Genomic DNA, 21,290 nt, shown 5'->3' with positions numbered 1-21,290 from the left:
TTATTCATTTTGATGGCTAAATAATAATCCATTGTACAAATATACCACATCTTCTTTATCCATTCATCTGTTCATGGACATCTGGGCTCTTTCCATATTTTGGCTGCTATAAATGTTGGGGTGCATGTGCCCCTTTGAATGATCATTTGTGTATTCTTTGGATAAATATCAAGCAGTGCAATTACTGGATCATAAGGTAGTTCTATTTTTTACTTTTTGAGGAACCTCCATACTGTTTTCCAGAGTGGCCGCACCAGTTTGCATTCCCACCAACAATGTAAGAGCGTTCTCCTTTCTCTGTATCCTTGCCAACATCTGTTGCTTCCTATGTTTGTTAATTTTAGCCATTCTGACCAGTGTGAGGTAGTATCTGATTGTGATTTTTATTTGTATTTCCCTGTTGCCGAGTGATCTTGAGCAAAATTTTCATGTGTCTGTTGGCCATTTGTATATCTTCTTTGAAGAAATATCTGTTCATATTTTCTGCCCATTTCTTGACTGGATTTTTTGATTTTTGGATGTTTGATAAGTTCTTTATATTGATTTTGGAAACTAGCCCTTTACCTGATAAGTCATTTGTTGAATAACTTATCCCATCCTGTAGGTTGCCTCTTAGTTTTGTTGATTCCTTTGTTGCACAGAGGCTTTTTATCTGGATGAAGTTTCAATAGTTCATTTTTGCTTTTGTTTCCCTTGCCTCCAGCGACATGTCTAATATGATGTTGCTATAGCTAGAGTCAAAGAGGTTGCTGCCTGTGTTTTCCTCTAGGATTTTGATGGTTTCCTTTCTCACATTTAGGTCTTTTTTGAGTTTTGAGTTTTTTGTTTTGAGTTTATTTTGGGGGTATGGTGTAAGAAAGTGGTCTAGTTTCATTTTTCTGCATGTGGCTATCCAATTTTTCCAACACCACTTGTTGAAGAGACTGTCCTTTTTTTCCATTGGGTATTCTTTACTGCTTTGTCAAAGATTAGTTGACTATAAGCATTTGACAAAATACAGCATTCTTTCTTAATTAAAACCCTTCACCATGTAGGGAGTAAACATACCTCAACATCATAAAAGCCATATATGAAAGATTCATAGTGAATATTATCCTCATTGGGAAGAACTGAGAGCTTTTCCCTAAGGTCAGGAACATGACAGGAGATGTCCACTCTCACCATCCTTTCCAACATACTCCTGGAAGTCCTAGCCTCAGTAATCAGATAACAAATAGAAATAAAAGGCATCCAAATCAGCAAAAAAGTAGAAAACTTTCAGTCTTAGCAGATGACACAATACTATATATAGAAAATCCAAAAGACTCCACCAAAAAATTGCTAGAATTGATAACAGGAATTCAGCAAGGTCACAGGATATAAAAATCACACAGACGTGATTTGCATTCATATAGACTAACATTGAAACAGTAAAAAGAGAAATCGAGGAATTGATCCCATTTATAATTGCACCAAAAACCATAAGATAACTAGAAATAAGCTTAACCAAAGAGGTAAAGGATCTCTGAAATCTCTAGAACACTTAAGAAAGAAATTGAGGAAGACTTAAAGAAATGGAAAAACATTCCATGCTCATGGATTGGAAGAATAAATATTGTTAAAATGTCTATGCTTCCCAAAGCAGTCTACACACATTCAGTGCAATCCCTATCAAAATACCATAAGCATTTTTCACCGAGCTGGAACAAATAATCCTAAAATTTTTATGGAACCAGAAAGACCCTGAATAGCCAAAGGAATGTTGAAAAAGAAAACCATAAATGGAGGCATCACAATTCCTTTTTTTTTTTTTAATTTTATTTATGATAGTCACACACACACAGAGAGAGAGAGAGAGAGAGAGGCAGAGACACAGGCAGAGGGAGAAGCAGACTCCATGCACCGGGAGCCCGACATGGGATTCGATCCCAGGTCTCCAGGATCGCGCCCTGGGCCAAAGGCAGATGCCAAACCGCTGTGCCACCCGGGGATCCCCCACAATTCCTGACTTAAAGCTGTGGTCATCAAGACAGTATGGTACTGGCAGAAAAACAGACACATAGATCAATGGAACAGAATAGAGAATTTAGAAATGGACCCTCAACTATATGGGCTGTTCATTTTTTGAGTAGATGCTATCAACACCTGAGTTATAGCTCACCCTAACAATATACATATAATTGCATTGTATTTTAAAGTAAATTCTAACCTTATAACACATAGTATAACAATATTACATATAAAACATGCTTTTGAGTGCAAATATGTTAAGTCATTATTTGGAGTTTTGAAATGAATGGCAGACCTTTTTGATAACTTTATTTTTTTTAATTTTACCTTAACATATTAATTTAAACTAGCATTCTTATGTCCTGTACGTCCAACATGTCATTGAGTGTAATTATTTTTTCATTTTTCAAGTCTGTCTACAGTTGAAGTGTGTTTTGACCCTGACATTCTTAATAGCTTTATTTATAGGCAAGCCCGTACTTTGTTAATTGCTTATGTCATTGAGTAAACCTCAGGTGAGAGCAGATTGGGGCAGAAATCAGGAAACCCTATTTATCTTCCATAGTCATCTCATAGCTTAATAAAATTAGGGAAGATGTTCAGCTTGAATGTGTTCAGAGAAATAGTAAAATGTATGAGAAATGTAGTAGAACTTAGTACCTTCATGACTTAAATAACTTTGGAGAGTAAAATATTCTTTGGTTGGTATTCAGTTAATATTTGGTCAAGGAATACTTTATCGACTAGGGAGATATAATTTTTAGTTGTCATATGATAAAATGTCAACTCAAACCCTCTGTAATTTGGCCAATTACTTAACCTAATGCCTTCGTTTCTTTGTAAGTCAAACAAAGGTACTAATACTAAGTACTTCACAAGGTTAAAGATTAATAAAATATGTGTTAAAATCCATAGCAAAGTGTCTACTAAATATGTTCTCAAAAATGGTACCCATTTCAAGAACAAAAAGAAAGCACCAAAAGACTTTCGAGAGAGTGGTCAACAATGTCCATGTGATCTCACGTCGCTCAGAGAAGCAGCAAGTAAGAACTCAAAAAACACACTTTTCTTCTAGAATGTGGTATATGTGTGGCTGATAAACCACTCATTTGGCAGAATTCCACACTAAAAATATTAGAATCAATGAGGGAAAAATTAAGGTTTAGGCAGCCCACTCAAACTCTACGCAGCTTTACATTGTTGTTGTTAGTTCTCTAGTTATAATCCTAATGAAATATTAACTCCATTAACTTTCTAGCAATATTTACACCCAGCATCACAGTCAGCTAACCATTTGTATCAAATATTCTCTCAAATGGAGTAGATGGCAGTTACAGAGTACATTGGAGTCTAATGATTTCATGAAAATTGAACATCTGATTCAAACTACTCAGAGAAACATCTTCACAACTTCTTTCTTTAACAGAAAGCTTAACTGTTGAAAAGTATAAGGTTCTTGACTCCACTCAACCAGCCCCTATTGTGCTAAACGAATTGACTTGTACAGGGTTTTTAGCCGCTCATCTCCAGTTTTTTAGGATTTTTTACATTGTTGAGGCTTTTTCTTTAATTGGGTTGAAAGCTTGCTCCTGATGACTTAAAATGTTACGGTGCTAGAGAAAAATCATATGAATCAGCAAGATATCCAAAGTCCAAATTATATTGATATTGTTCATTATTTACCAATGGCAAAGGAGCTGTTTTATATAAATATGTATTTATATAAATATACTATGTATTAGAAGAAGGAATTCTGAACTCCCCTAAAGGTCTTTGGAACTAAATTGTTTATAGAGAGTAAAGGAATACAAATCAAACATGTTTCTTTTGTTGCTTCTATTTCGTGTGTATCAGCCACTTTTAGGTGTAGTTTAATGGGTTAGCCACAGTAGAGACATCTGTTAGTGTTTTCTCACATTTTTTTCTTGTGCTTATTCCCTGCAGTTGGCTGAAAAGTCTGTGAAATTATCTCTGGATTACTAGCAGAAGTTCCCAATCCTGTTAATAATTACTGTTTAGTATCAACTTGATTTATCCTATTCCTATGGCAGTATTTGCCCCTCAAACACCTTTTAGAGGTGCCTCTAAGGCACTTCTATCTAATTCTAACACAGAGGTCAAACTGTGCCTATAATGTTTTGGGGGGGGGGTTGTTGTGCAAGATAGGCAGAGACCATTTTGATAAAATTATTCCGTATGTACAATATACTTTGTTTTATATTGGTATAAAAGTTTTACAATATAACTGGTTGACTTTACCAAATCTTCATGAATTTTTTTTATAGATTTTATTTATTTATTCATGAGAGTCACAGAGAAAAAGAGGCAGAGACACAGGCAGTGGGAGAAGCAGGCTCCATGCAGGGAGCCCAATGTGGGACTCGATCCTGGAACTCCAGGATCACGCCCTGAGCCGAAAGGCAGATGCTCAACCACTGAGTCACCCAGGCATTCCCTCTTCATGAATTTTTAAAAAAATACTTGTGCTATATTTAAAGAGTGTCACCTTGCATATCAATGCTAAAGTATCAGTTTTTGCTTACAAATTATATGCATGATTTTGTTGGGTCACATTTCTGTGTCATTTTATTTTAGCTACTCTAAGAGGAGATGATTCCATTATTTCAAGTCCTGATGTCACAGATGTTGCACCAAGTAGAAAGAGGAGGCAGCGGATGCAAAAAAATCTTGGAACAGAACCGAAAATGGTTTCTCAGGTACACCAGCCTCAAGAAAAGAAGTAAGTCATTTTATTTTTTGCCAAATGATGAGATATCATTTAAAAAATCTAATATCTGACCTCAAATAATATTCTTATTTCTGAATTTACTTAAGGCTATTTTTAAAGAACAAAAATTGTGATTTTGGAAAGTGTAAAATGTTCAAATCAATATATTTTCTCTGGTATTTAGTTAATTCCTATTAATATTTAAAGCAGAAGTACTAAAAATATAAGCAAAATGTTTTTTCTCATGGTTTTTATAGATTAATTAGAAATGGCATGTAGATACTAAAAATATTAAAATCCAGCTTGTGTTCAGTAAAGTGTTTCAACCTAATTTACTGCTTTAAACAGACCCATATAGCATTTGAATTAGCTACTTGATTTGGCTATGCTTGGAATTTTCTCAAACGAATTATCCCTTCCTAGTCATCTATTTCTTTCTATTAAATTTTGGAATTACATTCTTTATTGTTATTTTTCACTCTTTCGTTCAGATACCCTCCTTTGATCTGCATCCCAATTTAGTTGTAATGAGTTGAGGACTTGGGATAATTAGCATGAATGCAGCAAAGCAACATTATAAAGAATTATCAGTTGAAAACAAAATGGATGTGCAAATCATTTGTATGTTTGGATATATGTATATATGCCCTGAGAATTTCTTTCTTTTTCGCTAAACTTTTTATTAACTTAGTAAATAGTTATTAAACAATAGCCATATGACAAATGATATTACAGTCAGTGGTTTCACAGTGTGGCATGAGGACCCCTGCGGGGATCCACAAACTCATCCCTTTTTCAATTCCATACCTGTTTGGAATATATTTCATATATTTTAATTAAAACAACATATCAGATCTTATTGAATGTGGGGGCATATGAGAATTCAACTCTTTTTATTCATGCCAGCCTTGAAGCAGATGTGCAAAAGTGTAAAAGATTGCTTTCACAAGAATTTCTGTTTGGAAAATACAATGATCTTTCATAAAGAATATGTTATCATGTTATCATATGTTGGGTTTATTGTTATTTTTAAATGAGTTTATAAAGATTTTAAAATTTTTCCTGGTTTTAACTTTGAATATAATAAATATAGTCCACATAAACAAAAGCTTTTGAGGATCTCAAAAACTTTAAAAAGTGTAAAGACATCCTGAGAGCAGAAAGTTTTAGGCGATGAGGATGCCAAGACAGGCACAATCCAAAGCCTTCAGGAAACTGACAGCCTGATAGGAAGGAGTTTTCAAGTTTCTTGTAAAGAAATAAGCATTATACAGTTAAGAGTGGAATTGTTTTTGTTTGCCTATTCAGTATTGGGTTTTTATTCTCTCCACAATTGGCATAATCTGTCGTTAACTGGTATGTTTTTATGCCCTTGTGTCTTCATACAATACATACAGAAATCCACTCTGTACTAAACTCTTTGTGATTTGTATGTATCATCTGAACTCATTCATTAGCTCATAAGCTGCTGGTTTCATAGAGTTCAAAGGTTATATTATCTCTTTTAAATAATGAACCAAAAATATTTCTACCCTGCAAACATTAGAGCAGCCAAACTATTCCTGTAGATTAATATGGGAAAAAATAAATTTACAAGCAGTTTGAAGTATTCTGGAAACTCTGTACTTCCTTCAGTCAATCTGTAAGCAAATGAGCATTGAAAATCACTTGTGTGCCAGACAGAACCTGGCTGTTGAGGATTGAGGAGAGTAGAAAGCAGACACAGCTCCTGTCCTCATGAAACTTTTGGTTTAATTATTTTGTCTAATGAAGATTTCAGAGTCTGGGGGAAGAATGAAATACATATATATTTTAAAGATTTTATTTATTTATTCATGAGAGACACCAAGAGAGGGCCAGAGACACAGGCAGAGGGAGAAGCAGGCTCCATGCAGGGAGCCCAATGTGGGACTCGATCCCATGACCCAGGGATCACGTCCTGAGCCGAAGATAGACGCTCAACCACTGAGCCACCCGGGCATCCCAGATATATTGGTTTTACATTAGAGAGTTGCACCTTTGGTCTTCTCACTCTGTGCGTGAATGATATACAAGGTTTTGAAGTTATTAACATTTTCTGATTATACGATACCGCTTAAGCAGGTTTCCATTACACATGGTACAGAGATGAAAAAAGTTTAGATCTGAATCAGAACTAAATATTGTATTTAGACTTTTTAATAAATGCAGCATGTTGTTTCTACCAAGTATATGCAATTAATGTTGTGTTCCTTTTCTGTGTTTTGAGAATCATGCCAGTACTTATTTTGTATATTTTCACTTCTTTAAAAGTTGATATAAACCATATCAGCTTCTTTGAATTGTCTGCTAATTATATTACTTTGGACCTTTAGGCTCAACTGGCCCTTAGAAGAAATGAAAAACATATGTTAGATGTCAGGAAGAATTTTAAAGATGAAAGGAAATTTAGTTTAGCATTTATCAATCAGATGTTGAGTGGTTGATACCCTGCTTTACAATTCCTCTTCCCTTGCCCAGATAAAGCAGAAAGAGAAACTATATGTTTTGTTTTTATCTTATTTTTGCATACTTTTGGGTTTTGTTTTTCCATTTTGAATACAGAGGCTGAAATTTTATGGCCATTAAAGTTTAAAGTGCTTGTTCTTTCCCACTTTCTTTAATCAAAAACATTAGAAAGATTCTACAAAACAAAAAATAAAAACAAGCTCTTAACTGTGAAAAACTTAAAATAAGACATTCTCAAATACTGATGATTAATCCTTATTTTATGTTTTTACATTTAAACTACTACCTATTCCCTAACTTCCTCAACATCTCTTTTCTCTGATAACTTCTCATGTATATCAGTTAGGCAAATAGAATCTAGCTGTAGGCTCCCAAACAAATGCAGGTGTGGATATTTACTTCTTAGGGCTGAAAAGATATTGGCATCTAACTCAAAACTTTTTAGTGTCCTAAGCCCTCCTTGACCAATTCTGTGGCCTCTAGTCCCTGCTAGTATTCCCACTGGGCATCTTCCATATATTTTCTTTGGCTTTTCTTGGCTTCTCCAGCTCTGCATCTCAAAAACAAAGTGGAGGAAGGGAAGATCAGAGGTACTCTGATTTAATTTATAAACTATTTATGTCAGGGGCACCTGGGTGGCTCACTTGAGTAAGTGTCTGCCTTAGGCTCAGATCAGGATCCCAGATACCTGGGATGGAGTCCCGTGTTGGGCTCCCTGCTCACTGTTGGGCCTGCTTCATCCTCTCCCTCTGCCACTCTACTCCTTTTCCTGTTTTTCTCTCAAATAAATAAATAAAATCTTTTAAAAAAATTACATCTAATGGATTTTGTACAAGTCATTACCCCTTTCTGGGATTTAGTTTTCTCATTTGTAAAATGAAAAGTTTGAACTAGATGATTTGTAAAATCTCCCAATATCTATTATTTTATTATACTTTTAACTACTTTCAAAACATGAACACAATTCAGCAATAAATTCCTTACACATTTATTAGGTATTGACAATTAAAATTCATGAAAAATATAAGATTAAAAATACAGATGTCTATCTGAAAATTATTTTTAAGTTTATATATTTATGAATATTCCACAATGTAAAAATTTTAGTACATTTCTAAATACCATGAGTTACTTTGTACTCTCAAAAAAAATAAATACTAATGTATGCCAATCTGTGTACGTACTAATCTATCCTAATACTAATCCATAAAACAAAATCATGGTAATTTTTAAATTTATTTAAACATTTATTGTGATACACAGTCATTGGTATAGTGAAAAGGTATGGGAAAAGAGAGAGATACAAAATAAATAACAATTGTGCTAAATGTTTTATGTGATCTCTCATCTGAAAATCACATAGATCCTACAAAGTCAATATCAATTTATCCTTCTTGCAAATGAAAAACAACTCAGATTCAGAATTATGTAATTATTTTTCCAGAGCAGCACAACTATTGTTTTATTTGAAAGCCTGTGCTGGATCCACTGCCTGAAGGGGCTTATATTCTATTGAGAGACAGAGATATACACAAATAATTTTGTCATTTCAAGAACAGAGTGAGGGGAGGACATCAGCCTTAAGGTTTTAAATTGGAATCTTTGGAATTATATTCCAAATTTTTAAGTCATACCATAAGTTGGAGTGGTTTTAGGTCATTTTATGTGAACGTGCAATGCACTTTTGATCTGTGTTAGTTAGAGAGGTATGCTTATAACTAATCAATGGGGTTTCTAATCCTATCTCACTAGAATGGCAATAGAAAATCAGAATGTGGTACTATGTATCATATTTACGTTGTTTTCATGGTTAAAAAGTATAATAACCTAGTTCCTTATGAATTAAAGAAATAGAATTATGAAGTAGTAATTATAATTTAGCTGACTTTAATAAAAATTGCATTGTTTTTCAGCTGATAGAAGTGAATCATTGGCAAATAAACTTTTAAAATTTCTGGGCCAATTATGTATATTAAATTACAAGAGAACTTTGTAGTAAAGTTATTTGTACCAATAAAAATACTAAACAATCAAATATATAATACGATTTTTAGCATAAAATGTGCCAACAAATAATATGGGAATTTCTACCATATTCTATAAGCTTTTATTAAAATATATCATTCGGGATGCCTGGGTAGTTCAATGGTTGAATGTCTGCCTCTGGCTCATGGCCTGATCCTGGGGTCTTGGAATCAAGTCTCTTATCGGGCCCCCCACCAGGAGCCTGCTTCTCCCTCTGCCTCTCTCTGCCTCTCTCTCTGTGTCTCTCGTGAATAAATTTTTAAAAATCTTTAAAATATATTGTTTATGTTGTATTAAGGGTGGAAAAGTGAAATCAAACCTCGTGTATTTGCTTCTGATAAAAAGTATGCCTAAAACTTCAGCAATAAGATTAAACTAGTGAAACCACATAAAGACCCCAAAATCTGTTCAGTTTCTTCATTCTGACCATTTGTTAGCTCCTTTCTACATTTTTCTATGGTAGAAAGATAACAGGTTTTTCTTCAGATATAAAGAGCCAGGCAGGGATCCCTGAGTGGCGCAGCGGTTTGGTGCCTGCCTTTGGCCCAGGGCGCGATCCTGGAGACCTGGGATCGAATCCCATGTCGGGCTCCCGGTGCGTGGAGCCTGCTTCTCTCTCTGCCTGTGTCTCTGCCTCTCTCTCTCTCTCTCTGTGTGACTATCATAAAAAAAAAAAAAAAAAAAAAAAAAAAGAGCCAGGCAAATCAAGGTGACTTTTCATAGTGTCTGGGCTCTAAAACACCATTTAATGAATGAATGGCAATATGATTAGTGAACAACTAGATATCTTTCACACAAGAAAATTTAGCACATTGATTTGTCAACAATGTAAATGCTATAATGAAGATAATTTCTCAATAGATTATCAAATGCCATCATAGTAACAAATTAAAATCCCATCCTTACATGAAAACAATTACTCTTTAGCCATATTAAAAAATTAACAAAAAACAGGAAGCTAAAACTGCATTTGTAATGGTCACAGTTTTTATACTTAGTCTTGTGTGTTTAGTGATTCCTAAAAAAAGTGTCACTCTCTATGTCTTAAAAATATTTTGTGACCGAAGACAAATGTAATTTTCTAAGTCCTTGAGTTTACTCTAAAAAGTAATGATCCCATCTTAAGTGGGAACTATTTGCTATGGAAATATTAGCCCAATTCTGTCAAATAATGAAAAACTGTATTGCACAAAAGTACAGAAAATTTAAGGAACTTATTCAAGGTCACATTGTGAGTTTTAAATAATTATTCTGTAGATTAATGAATAACATATTCTCCATTGTTCATAAGAGTGAGAGCTGTCTTTATTTTACAAGGATGAGTAAATACATCTCACCAAACTTGGCCATTAAATTAGTTTAATTATTTTTGTTGTCCTATTACTGTTAATGTTATTATCTTACTAAGTTAAACTGTTAGTTCTACATCAACCAATAACTAATGTTTATGAAGCTGTTTGTCTAATGGTGTTTCCTTTCAGTTTACTGTACTAAAATATGCCTGTTTATAAACCTGCACTTCATGATAAAAGCACATGAAATATTTGGTTGTATATATCCTTAAGTGTATGTTCTAAGGACATTCAATAGAAGTAACTCTTAGATGACCATTATCAGGAGTTTTCAAAATTCTGAATACTACCTAATTTTAGATCTAAACAAAGGTATCCTACTATATATATATATATATATACATATATATATATATATAATTTTAGTAAAGAGATAGAAGTGTATTAAGTAAAGATACAGAGAAAGATCTCAGAGAGAGGGGTCCTGACAGGGTTGCCCAGTATCTTACCATATTGTTTTTCTTTATATTCTTATCCATGTTTAAGTAGAAAAAAATTAAACTGAGAATGAATGTGTTGATATGATTTTTTATACTTCTAGTGAGGAAAAATTGCACAGAAACTTTTGAGTTTATGGTTTACGATACCATGGCATGTTAACCATTATATTCCATTAAATTTATCAGGGAAGTTTGACTTCATTACTTGTTTTCAATTCTAAGAATATGCTTGATTACAGATATTTTGTCAGTCCCTTACAATGTCATTTCCTCATCTCCTATTGACTAAAGAAATACACAGTAGAAACTGTTTGTTGAGAAGAAAAAAATTACTATGGTTTTGCCTCCTTTATTCACCATTCATTCATTTAACAAATGCTTACATGTTGAGTACTGGAGACATACTGCTGAGGCAGGCCTTGATCTCATAAAGCTTACTGTATATAAGAGAAGATGAGCATTAATTATATCATTACATCAATATATAATTGCAAACTTTTAGAGGATTTCAGGATTTAGGGGAAGCATGGCAAGGGAGGTGTGGCTTGAGGAATCATCTGAGTTCAATCTGACGGGTAAAGAGAAGTAGAATAGTGGAGTAGAGAGCAGAGGGTTTAAAATCCTGAGGAAACAGCCTGTGAGCATGCACCCAGGTGGAATGTGTAAGTGATGGTGTGGAGAGAACCAGAAGGCTAGGAGTGTGATGAGGCTGATGATGATGGTTGCTCAGAGGCCATACCAAGCCAGCTGTGCACTATCTTGTTAAAAATTCAGACTTATCTTGCCTCACATCTTAGCATTTTCGTTTCTCACATCACAGGAGACTTTTCTTCTGTCTTCCCTATTTTAAGACTTTTTAAAGTCAAGAGCTTAAGAGTTATAAAATATCATATTGTTGAGAAAACTCCCGATAGTTTGGTCCTTTTTGCATCTTCTTAGATATATTCATTTAAAATTATCTAAAGCTACTATACTTAGTTTCTTTTTCCTTTTTTTCAAACTTCACTTTCAGACTGCTTAATGTTGTACAACTTTGGATTCCCAATAATACAACTTTCATTCTCTTGAAACACAGGAAACTAGAAAATTGAAAACATACTGAAACTTACATAGAGTGCTCACAGGGATAATAGCTTAAATTGGCATATGTTAGCAGTCCTGAGGTGCAGAATTGTAGTGCTATTTTGCCTTTTTATGGCAAATATAGATGCTTTTCTTTTAAGGAATATTTTTAGATCTTTGAAGAGTTCCCACTTCTAGTAAGACTCTGAACTCCTTGAATGTGTTATATATTGATAAATATTCATTAAAAAATTGTAGTGTGACTAATCCACACAATATGATGATGTTTAGGGAGCACTCAGCCTTGTCTGTTAGCTAGCATCAGCACTTAAGATTTATTCAACATAGCCATATGCTGTATATTCCTTGTTATTTACTATCTTACATAACTTGAAATTTATAGAGTTGCTCAGTATGAGTTTTTAATCCTATATATTAAACAAAATGAACCAGCTGAAAAAGACTATGGAAATTGTAAAATTACTTTCATGTTTATATACTTTATTAATATCAGGTAAAATACTGAGTATAAACAAGAACATTATAAAATTACTCTCTAAGTATATAAGGGCACAATTCATATCTAATATCACTGTGCTCAGGCTTTATTAGGCACTCAGTTTAACTTTTTAATGAGGTCATGCTTTATAATACAATATAATAATCACGGTATGATTTGTCGTTTAAAATTTAGGAGCTTTTATTAATTCTTGCAACATCCTAAAAGAGTGAATATAATAAAAGTCTATTTATAGCATTCTGTATGACATTAAGTCAGTTATGGCCAGGTGGACTAGTGGGATTATTTTAACTAATTGATTAATTAATCCATTCACTATTTACTTATTTGACTAAATTGAGTCAGTGTCCCAGTCTTACTGAAATTAGCTAATAAAATTAATTAGCAGTTAATAAAATCAATCAATGAACAAAATGCTCGGATTAGATAATTTAATTAGCATTTTCCTGCTTGTCACATCTTCAGCTATTTCAACCCATTTCTCCCAATTTTTGCTTTACTGTTCTGTTTCTCAACCCTTTAGGTTCTCTTTCTTGAAAGCAAACTAGTTTTAAGAGATACTGAAATTAGCATCTGAACAAGAGACCTATAAATGAAAACTTTGTCTAAGAGTTAAGGTTCCAACCCTGAGGAAAGGTGGCCAGGGGGACCCAAGCCCTGATGCCCTGATGTAACCAAATGAGGATTATGCTGGAGACCAAGAAAGGGAATCATACAAAGGGATATATCATACAGGTCTTGTTACTAGAGCTAGAGTATAAAGTTCTTATTATTCTTGTCAGAAACAGCACTAACTTAATTTTGAACTCCTTCTTCAGTGATCCTTAACAAAAAATAAAATAATAAAATAAAATAAAATAAAATAATAAAATAAAATAAAATAAAATAAAATAAAATAAAATACCTTAGTCCCTATGGCCAAGAGAAGAGCTAAATATATAAATAGGAACACAAGGCCCCCAACTCTGAGGTTTGGTAGGAAGAAATTCAAAATGTTTATTGAAGTTAGATGGTAATGAGTCCAGAATTCATTCTTTACAATACCATTAACAGACTTCATTATGTAGAATATGTAAAGGAGATCTTATCAAGTACTCTGTAAGGGGTTCCATTTTCAGATAAGTTTGTATATGGCCGTATACCATAGCTTCCACATTTGCATGTGTTCCAACCCGCAGAACTTGGAGATTTATATTTTAAAGGCTCTGAGAAGCCCATAGTAAATAATTCATTTGACTTATCAAATGTGCTTAAGCATAGCATCCTCATGCAATTTGCCTCTCCCCTCCTAGAAAAGGCTTAGTAACAGTCCAAGAGATAATATTCTGCAGGGCTTTAGTTTGGAATATGAACTCTCAAAATTCTCAAATATCGATTTTAGAAATATAAAAGCCTTTAACCATAATTATAGAATATTAGGCATTGAATGTATCTCATGAAAAAAAATTAGTGTGTAAATGAGATCTCAAGAAAAGAAAATTGGTGCATATATGGAAGCTTCCTCTGCCATGCCCCACAATCCTACTACTTAGGAAACTTCCTGCCTGTCCAACATATGGCCCTGCTGGGAGCAGCAGGATCACTTTCTAAGAGAATTCTAGTGATTAGCACACATTGGTACATCCCAAAAGGAGCAAGCAGTTCAACATAATCTCAATGGCATGATAAAAACATTAAAATAATCTGGGCCAGGTGCACCGGGGTGACTCAGTGGTTGAGTATCTGTCTTTGGCTCAGGTCATGATCCTGAGGTCCTGGGATCGAGTCCTACATTGGGCTCCCCACAGGGAGCCTGCTTCTCCCTCTGCCTGTGTCTCTGCCTCTTTCTCTGTGGCTGCCATGAATAAATAAATAAAATCTTTAAATTAATTAATTAATTAATTTAGGCCAAAATTGCAAAGAAATACTTGTCTAGTCTTCAGATACTTTTGTATATAGTCTTTGCTTCTGCATGCTAACATGTAAAAATATATGGGTTGATATATCTCATACAAGGCTCAGATATGATTTAGTCTTCCATGTGATGAGTATCTTTTGAAAGCAAAGAGTTCTAACACATTGTTTCAAACAACTTTAAAATATTATTATAACTTTTCACAGATGTTGCTCCTTGAACTGGAGTGAAGAAATTTTAACTGTGTGTTCTGAAAGAACCTGAATGTGGTCCCATTAAGTAATTGTGTAGCTATAATATTTTAGATTAGAGGTAGTGGAAAAACAGTTCACATGCACACACATCCCCTCTTTATGGTTTAATGAGACAAGGTTACACAGTCTTATCAAAATTCCATAGCTGGGCAGCCCGGGTAGCTCAGCGGTTAGCGCCGACTTCAGCCCAGGGCCTGATCCTAGAGACCCAGGATCGGGTCCCACGTCGGGCTCCCTGCATGGAGCCTGCTTCTCCCTCTGCCTGTGCCTCTGCCTTTCTCTTTCTCTCTCTCTGTGTCTCTCATGAATAAATAAATAAATAAAATCTTTTAAAAAATTCCCATGGCTACAGAACCAGGAAGATGGGGGTGTATTTTAGCATAGTATTTTCTTACCTCCTTGAGTCTGGTTAGGTCTTACACAGCAACCACTGAGCTCGTTGGTATAACACACAGTCTTCCTGGGCCCAAGAAAGCTCAGTTCTTTCCCTTTTAATACTAGAAGTTTACAGCATCATCCTGGAAGAAATTGCATAATATATGCACTTTTGTGTAAAGGAATGATTACATACAGGCTTCCCTGCCTATGAAAGTAAAGCTATCATGTCTTTCAAAGCTTTTCAGGATCCTAGAGAGCCCAGTTCTCCACAGTAACCCAGTCACAGTCAAATAGACTTTTAAATAAAATATTTACTATTAATAAGATTCTTTTTTTATTAAAAGATTCTTATAATAGAGTTTTGAAGAAATGTATTTTTTTGCCTTTTGATACATTTCTTTCTGTTTTTATTGTCAAGCCCAGTGTTTGATCAATTTTTTTTTATTTATGAATGAACTTTTTTTAGAGTATTTTTTTTTTAATACCTATGTCTATCTATTTTACTAAAGTATTTTTTTTTAATTTTTTATTTATTTATGATAGTCACAGAGAGAGAGAGAGAGAGAGAGGCAGAGACACAGGCGGAGGGAGAAGCAGGCTCCATGCACCGGGAGCCTGATGTGGGATTCGATCCCGGGTCTCCAGGATCGCGCCCTGGGCCAAAGGCAGGCGCCAAACCGCTGCGCCACCCAGGGATCCCCTTTTTTTAGAGTATTTTTAAGTTCACGGCAAAATTGAGCAGAAGTAGAGTTCCTGTGTATCCCTGGTCCCCACACATGTACAACCTCCTCCACTATTAACATCCCCCAACAGAGTGGTACATTTGTTACGATTGATAAACTTAAATTGACACACCGTTATCACTCAAAGTCCATAATTTGCATTAGGGTTCACTCTTGCTATTATACATTCTACAGATTTGGACATATATATGTAATGACAATATACACTATTATAATACCATAAAGAGAAGTTTCACTACTCTAAAAGTCCTATTGCTCTACCAATTCATCCATCCCTCCCCATACTTTGCCTTCTGCAGAATGTTATATAGTTGGGATCATACAGTATGTAGCCCTTTCAGATTGACTCCTTTCGCTTAATAATATGCATTTAAGTTTCCGCCATATCTTTTCACGGCTTCATAGTTGATATCTTTCTAGCACTGAATAATAAATATTTCATCGTCTTGCTATATTCAGTGTTTATCCACTTATTAAAGGAATCCATTTGTTTTTCAGTAATACCATGCTACTGTATTTACAGATTTCTTTGTCTTCTTTTTCTTCTTCTTTTTTTTTAAAGATTTTATTTATTTGTTCATGAGAGACACACAGAGAGAGAGAGAGAGAGGCTGAAACACAGGCAGAGGGAGAAGCAGACTCCCTGCACGGAGCCTGACGTAGGACTGGATCCTGGAATTTGGATCACACCCCGAGCCAAAGGCAGACACTCAACTGCTGAGCCACCCAGGCTTCCCAGATCTCTTCTTGTATACTTTATTTGCAAAACAAGGCTCATACCATTTATGATGTATCCTGATATTTTTAAATTTAACTATATTTTATAAGCATTTTCCACTTTAGTAAATACATTGATTCCATATCATTTTATATTTATAGTATTTCATTGTATAATGTACCATAATTTCTTAAGCAATTCCTATCCTATACATCTAGGCCTTATCTATGTTTGTATTATTACAAAGAGTGCTGTATGTAATTGTACATAAATTTGCACATATGACTGATTATTTTTTTCGAATGAGTTCCCAGAAGTGGACTTACAAGGTCAGAGAGCATATGTAGTTAGTCTTTTCTTAGATTTTGCCAGAATTCCTCCAGAAGGCTGTAACACTCTCACAAGCCTTTTGTTCTGTTGTTTTCCAGTTCATTTTGATCATTTCCAGATCATTTTAATTATTTAATCAATGAATATCTCATTCTTAGTTTTTGTATTTAACCATTAGAGACGTCTTGTGCTTTTCTAGTGTTTATTGATTATTGGCATTTTATCTTTTGCTTACTACCTGTCCATAACCTCAGCTGAGTTTCAGTAGAGGTCTTTGTCTCCTATTGTTTTGTAAAAGTTACAGATATCTAAAAATATTAATCTTTGTTTTTCCCAGCTCTTCATTTGTCCTTTAATTTTTGTTAGTGACTTTTTTTATTTATGTAAGTTATTAGATCATTCCATCAATACTGACAGTATTTAATATTGTTTGATTACTTATTATATCCTACATACTGTACTGGGTTTTCATATGCATTATCTTATTTAACTATACCCATTTCATAGATCAGGAAGCTCAGAACTAGAGAGTTTAGTTAACTTGCCCAAAGACAAGTGGTACATATTTGGTTTTGAATCAAGGATCAACTTATTAAAAGCAAAATCTTTTAAACTACTTTATTATACTGTTCAAAAATAAAATAGTAACTAATATATGTTTGATTACTTATGCCAGGTTCTGAGTTAAGCATTCAGTTCCATTATGTTACTTAATTCTCACCACAACTCTGAATTAGGGCTCTATTTAGAACCATATATATTTAAAGCTAAATAAAGATGAGTTTCAGTGAGGTTTAACTGCTTATTCAAAATTTCTGCAGTAATACAGTAGAAATACAACTGTAAGTTCTTGTGAGTGCAGAGATTGGGTTAATAATACCTCCTGCCTACCTTTCAACATGAATAACAGGGTCATATGAGGTCGTGTGTATGAAAATACTATCTAAGTTGGATGCTCTAGGAATATGATGCATTGTTATTTTTTAAGCACTATTATCCCTGGGTTTTCAGCTAAATCTTGGATGTCTGTTTGTGGAAAGAAACTATGCAGTTTTCAAACCTATAGTGTTTTCTTCTCTTATAACTCATGGAACTGAGGATTGCCCATAGTTTTCTATGTGTTAACTTAGCAAAGTTTCCTCCTTTATTTAGCAATCAATAAGATAGTGTTGGAGGAAAATAATACAATTGGAAGACCATGTTTTAAAAACAGTTGATTCGTTTGATACACATAGGTATATATATGCATTTGTATTCTATCTTATATTAATCATTTTAAAATTTATTTTCCAACTTTCTCAAGTATTTACTCATTTTTTGTTACAGTTCATTCATTTCCCACTGCCAATTTAAAATATGGTAGTTGGCCATCTTATTTTTTTAAAAAGGGGGCAGCCCGGATGGCTCAGCAGTTTAGCGCTGCCTCCAGCCTTGGGGGTGATCCTGGAGACCCAGGATCGAGTCCCCCGTCAGGCTCCCTGCGTGGAGCCTGCTTCTCCCTCTGCCTGTGTCTCTGCCTCTCTCTCTCTCTCTGTGCCTCTCATGAATAAATAAATAATTTTAAAAAATAAAATAAAATAAAAAGGATCTGCCGTCATATTTATATCTTAATTCTTAAAAATTCTTATAACTTACTGCAATTTTTCCAGTATAAATCTCAATGTATTTAAAATTTATATGTGTGCATATGTGTGTGTTTAATTTTTCTAGAGAATATTATTTATCAGATCCAAATTTCTAAATCTTGAAGATTTTTCGTAACTGAACTTTAAAAGTTCTTTAATGTCAGATTAGAAACATAAAATGAATGTGCAATTGCTATATATTTACTTTGGTCATTGTGAGCAAACCTCATTTTTTTATACAATTTAATTTTATCATAATGTTTATCTTAGTTGCAAAAGTAAACACAGTGGTGGTTTTAAAGCAAGATAGGTTTTTATTAGCTTCACTCTGTGTTTACCTAACTGTTCAAGCTGCGGCTCTCACTTTCCTTGCTGCATGTTTTGATTAATGGACCCCTGGACTTGTTCCAGAATATACTGATTATGGTCAGTGCACTTCAAAGATGATTTATTAATTGTGTTTGCAGCTCAAAATAATTAAGTAAAGATTGATCATAGGTATTATTATAGGTTTGCCAATAAGATCAGCAGTTATATTTTAAGATAAAGTTTCCCTGAGTGAATTTTTAAAAACTGTACAGAAAGGTCATAATATTAATATTAAAAATATATATTTATACTCAGTGTTAACCACAGCTTTATGGCATTTTAATTTAAAGCATGATGATTAAATGTTTCAGAGATTTAGTCTTATAAGTCCATGTATTTTAAGTTCTTTTTTAACATAATTTCCAAATAATATGTTTCAGTGGAGATTACATAGATGTTTAAATAAAGTATTTCCTTGTTTATAACTCACCCTGGGAACAACCTTTCCTACAATTCCCTCAGGCTGTTTCATGCGTTTGGATTTCAAATTACTGACAGACTTGAATTTCTGTTTAAAATAATTTTTAGTGGAAAGCTGTTATAATCTTTTTGTGTTTTAGGTAAAGGAAATTTATCATAGATTTCACATTTATTTTGTTCTTATTTGAAAGGCATTTTTACATCAGATGTCTCTGAATTTGGTGTGATCATAGTTATTGTTTCAGGCATTTTAAGTGCTCTATCAACAAAGAATAATGTGTAAATATTCATTATACTGGTCAGAGGAGTTATTAATCAAAAGAAATGACTCCCTGCTCATAATTTATAGTTCAATATTGAAAGAAAAATAGGTACACTTATTTTTTAATTATTTGGTATACTATATTCAAAATATACATTTTAACAGTGAAATTCTATAACTTAAATCACCTACTACGATATATAACTAAATGTAAATAGTTATTTAATTTGTATTAAAACATCATGAATGAAATAAAATGTTTTACCACAATGGAACTGAAGGTTATTTCATGTTCTAAGCTTATGTGAAAAGTACAAAAGTACTAGTTATGTTAAAACAAGAAGATATAGACCCCCAAATAACTGAGATGTTAGTAAATGGAGTAAAAAATAAAATATGAAAATAAAAAACAACAAATAACTTAAAGAAATTAAAAATATGTGATAATCTATAAGTGTTATTCAATGATTGTTTTTGGTAAATCATTACTAAAGGACAAAGAGCACAGAAATGCTTTGTTTAAACATGATTATTAAAATATTTTCAGTAAAATTTTAGGACATATACTTTGTTTAGTTAAAGATCTTTTATAAGTGTTTCATTTGTGAGCAATTTCTAAAAATAATTTCTCTAGATCAAACTTATGCATGTTTTTTAAATATTATTTTTGTGACAAATGAAGATAAATTGTGTGTTGAATAAAGCAGTGTTACCGTTACCAGCATTATTGAGTGCTTTGTCCTGCATATACCACTTCTAGAAATTCAGAATAAAGAGGCTGATGCAGACTATGTCTTCAGCAATCTTTGTATATGAAATAAAGTATTAAAGGAAGGTTAATCAATAGCACACATTTGTCTTTTTCTTTTGGCCTCATTATATTTCCTGACAAACTGTCTTTAATATGTATATGATTAAAATGTGCCAAATTCCATAATAGCTATAAGAACTATGAAATTTGAGAGGAAGGAGAGTTAGTATTGCATTTGTGACTGTAAAATAAGGAGATGTGATAAAATAAGAGAAGACTGACTAAGAGTTGTTACTCAGTTTGGCATTGTAGAGAAATGGATGTTTCTAGAGACAGACACTGAAGAAGGGTAATGCAGAGATGAATGCTAAGCCCAGCCTTCTGATGCCCCTTCTTTTTTTAGTAAGAGAACCCCCTTCCAACAACCCCTACCTCCCCAAGTTTTAACAGATCATGTGGCTGCCAAAGTAGAGGCTACATTTCTCAACTTCACTGGCAGTGAAGTATAGCCATGTGACAAAGTCCTTGGCAATGGGATGTGAACGGAAATAATATGTATAATTTGGGGATCTTGCCCTTCAAATGAGTAGATATACATTCCTCTGTTTTTCCTCTTAGTCCATTTACTACCTAGCGTATAAGGAAGACATCTTAGGGAACGGCAGAGAAACAAGAAAGGAAGAATCATAGTCCCTGGACGATCTGGTGGAGTGGGGCAGCCTATCCACTGGGGGCCACCCAGCTACCTCTAGACTGTTGTGTGAGAGAAAAATTAATGTCTAGCTTGAAAGAGCCATGTTATTTTTTTCTATCTCTTTGTTACAGAAACTTGAGCTATCCCCTAACTAAAAAGAAAGGCTTTCATGTCAGAGGAACAGAATACAATAAATGCATGGAGGAAGAGTCTGGATTATAGGGGACCAGTGACCATATCATGAAGTGC

The 21,290-nt window shown here is 33.8% G+C and overlaps 1 protein-coding gene across 8 annotated transcripts in view; it reads left to right on the top strand.

Moving 5' to 3' along the window:
• XRCC4 (X-ray repair cross complementing 4) overlaps positions 1–21,290 on the top strand; it is a 277,018-nt gene that overhangs the window by 137,530 nt on the left and 118,198 nt on the right. For 7 of the 8 annotated variants that reach the window (XM_041752028.1, XM_041752029.1, XM_041752026.1 and 4 more), the window contains one exon: positions 4,585–4,729. In XM_041752028.1, the coding sequence (XP_041607962.1) occupies positions 4,585–4,729 (145 nt within the window). Of the gene's footprint in view, positions 1–4,584; positions 4,730–21,172; positions 21,279–21,290 lie in introns of those variants that run through there. The other variant, XM_041752030.1, reaches the window with a different exon arrangement.

Source organism: Vulpes lagopus, chromosome 4 (assembly GCF_018345385.1).
Source record: "Vulpes lagopus strain Blue_001 chromosome 4, ASM1834538v1, whole genome shotgun sequence".
Classification (NCBI taxonomy): Eukaryota; Metazoa; Chordata; class Mammalia; order Carnivora; family Canidae; genus Vulpes; species Vulpes lagopus.
This window is presented reverse-complemented; position numbering and strand designations above follow the sequence as displayed.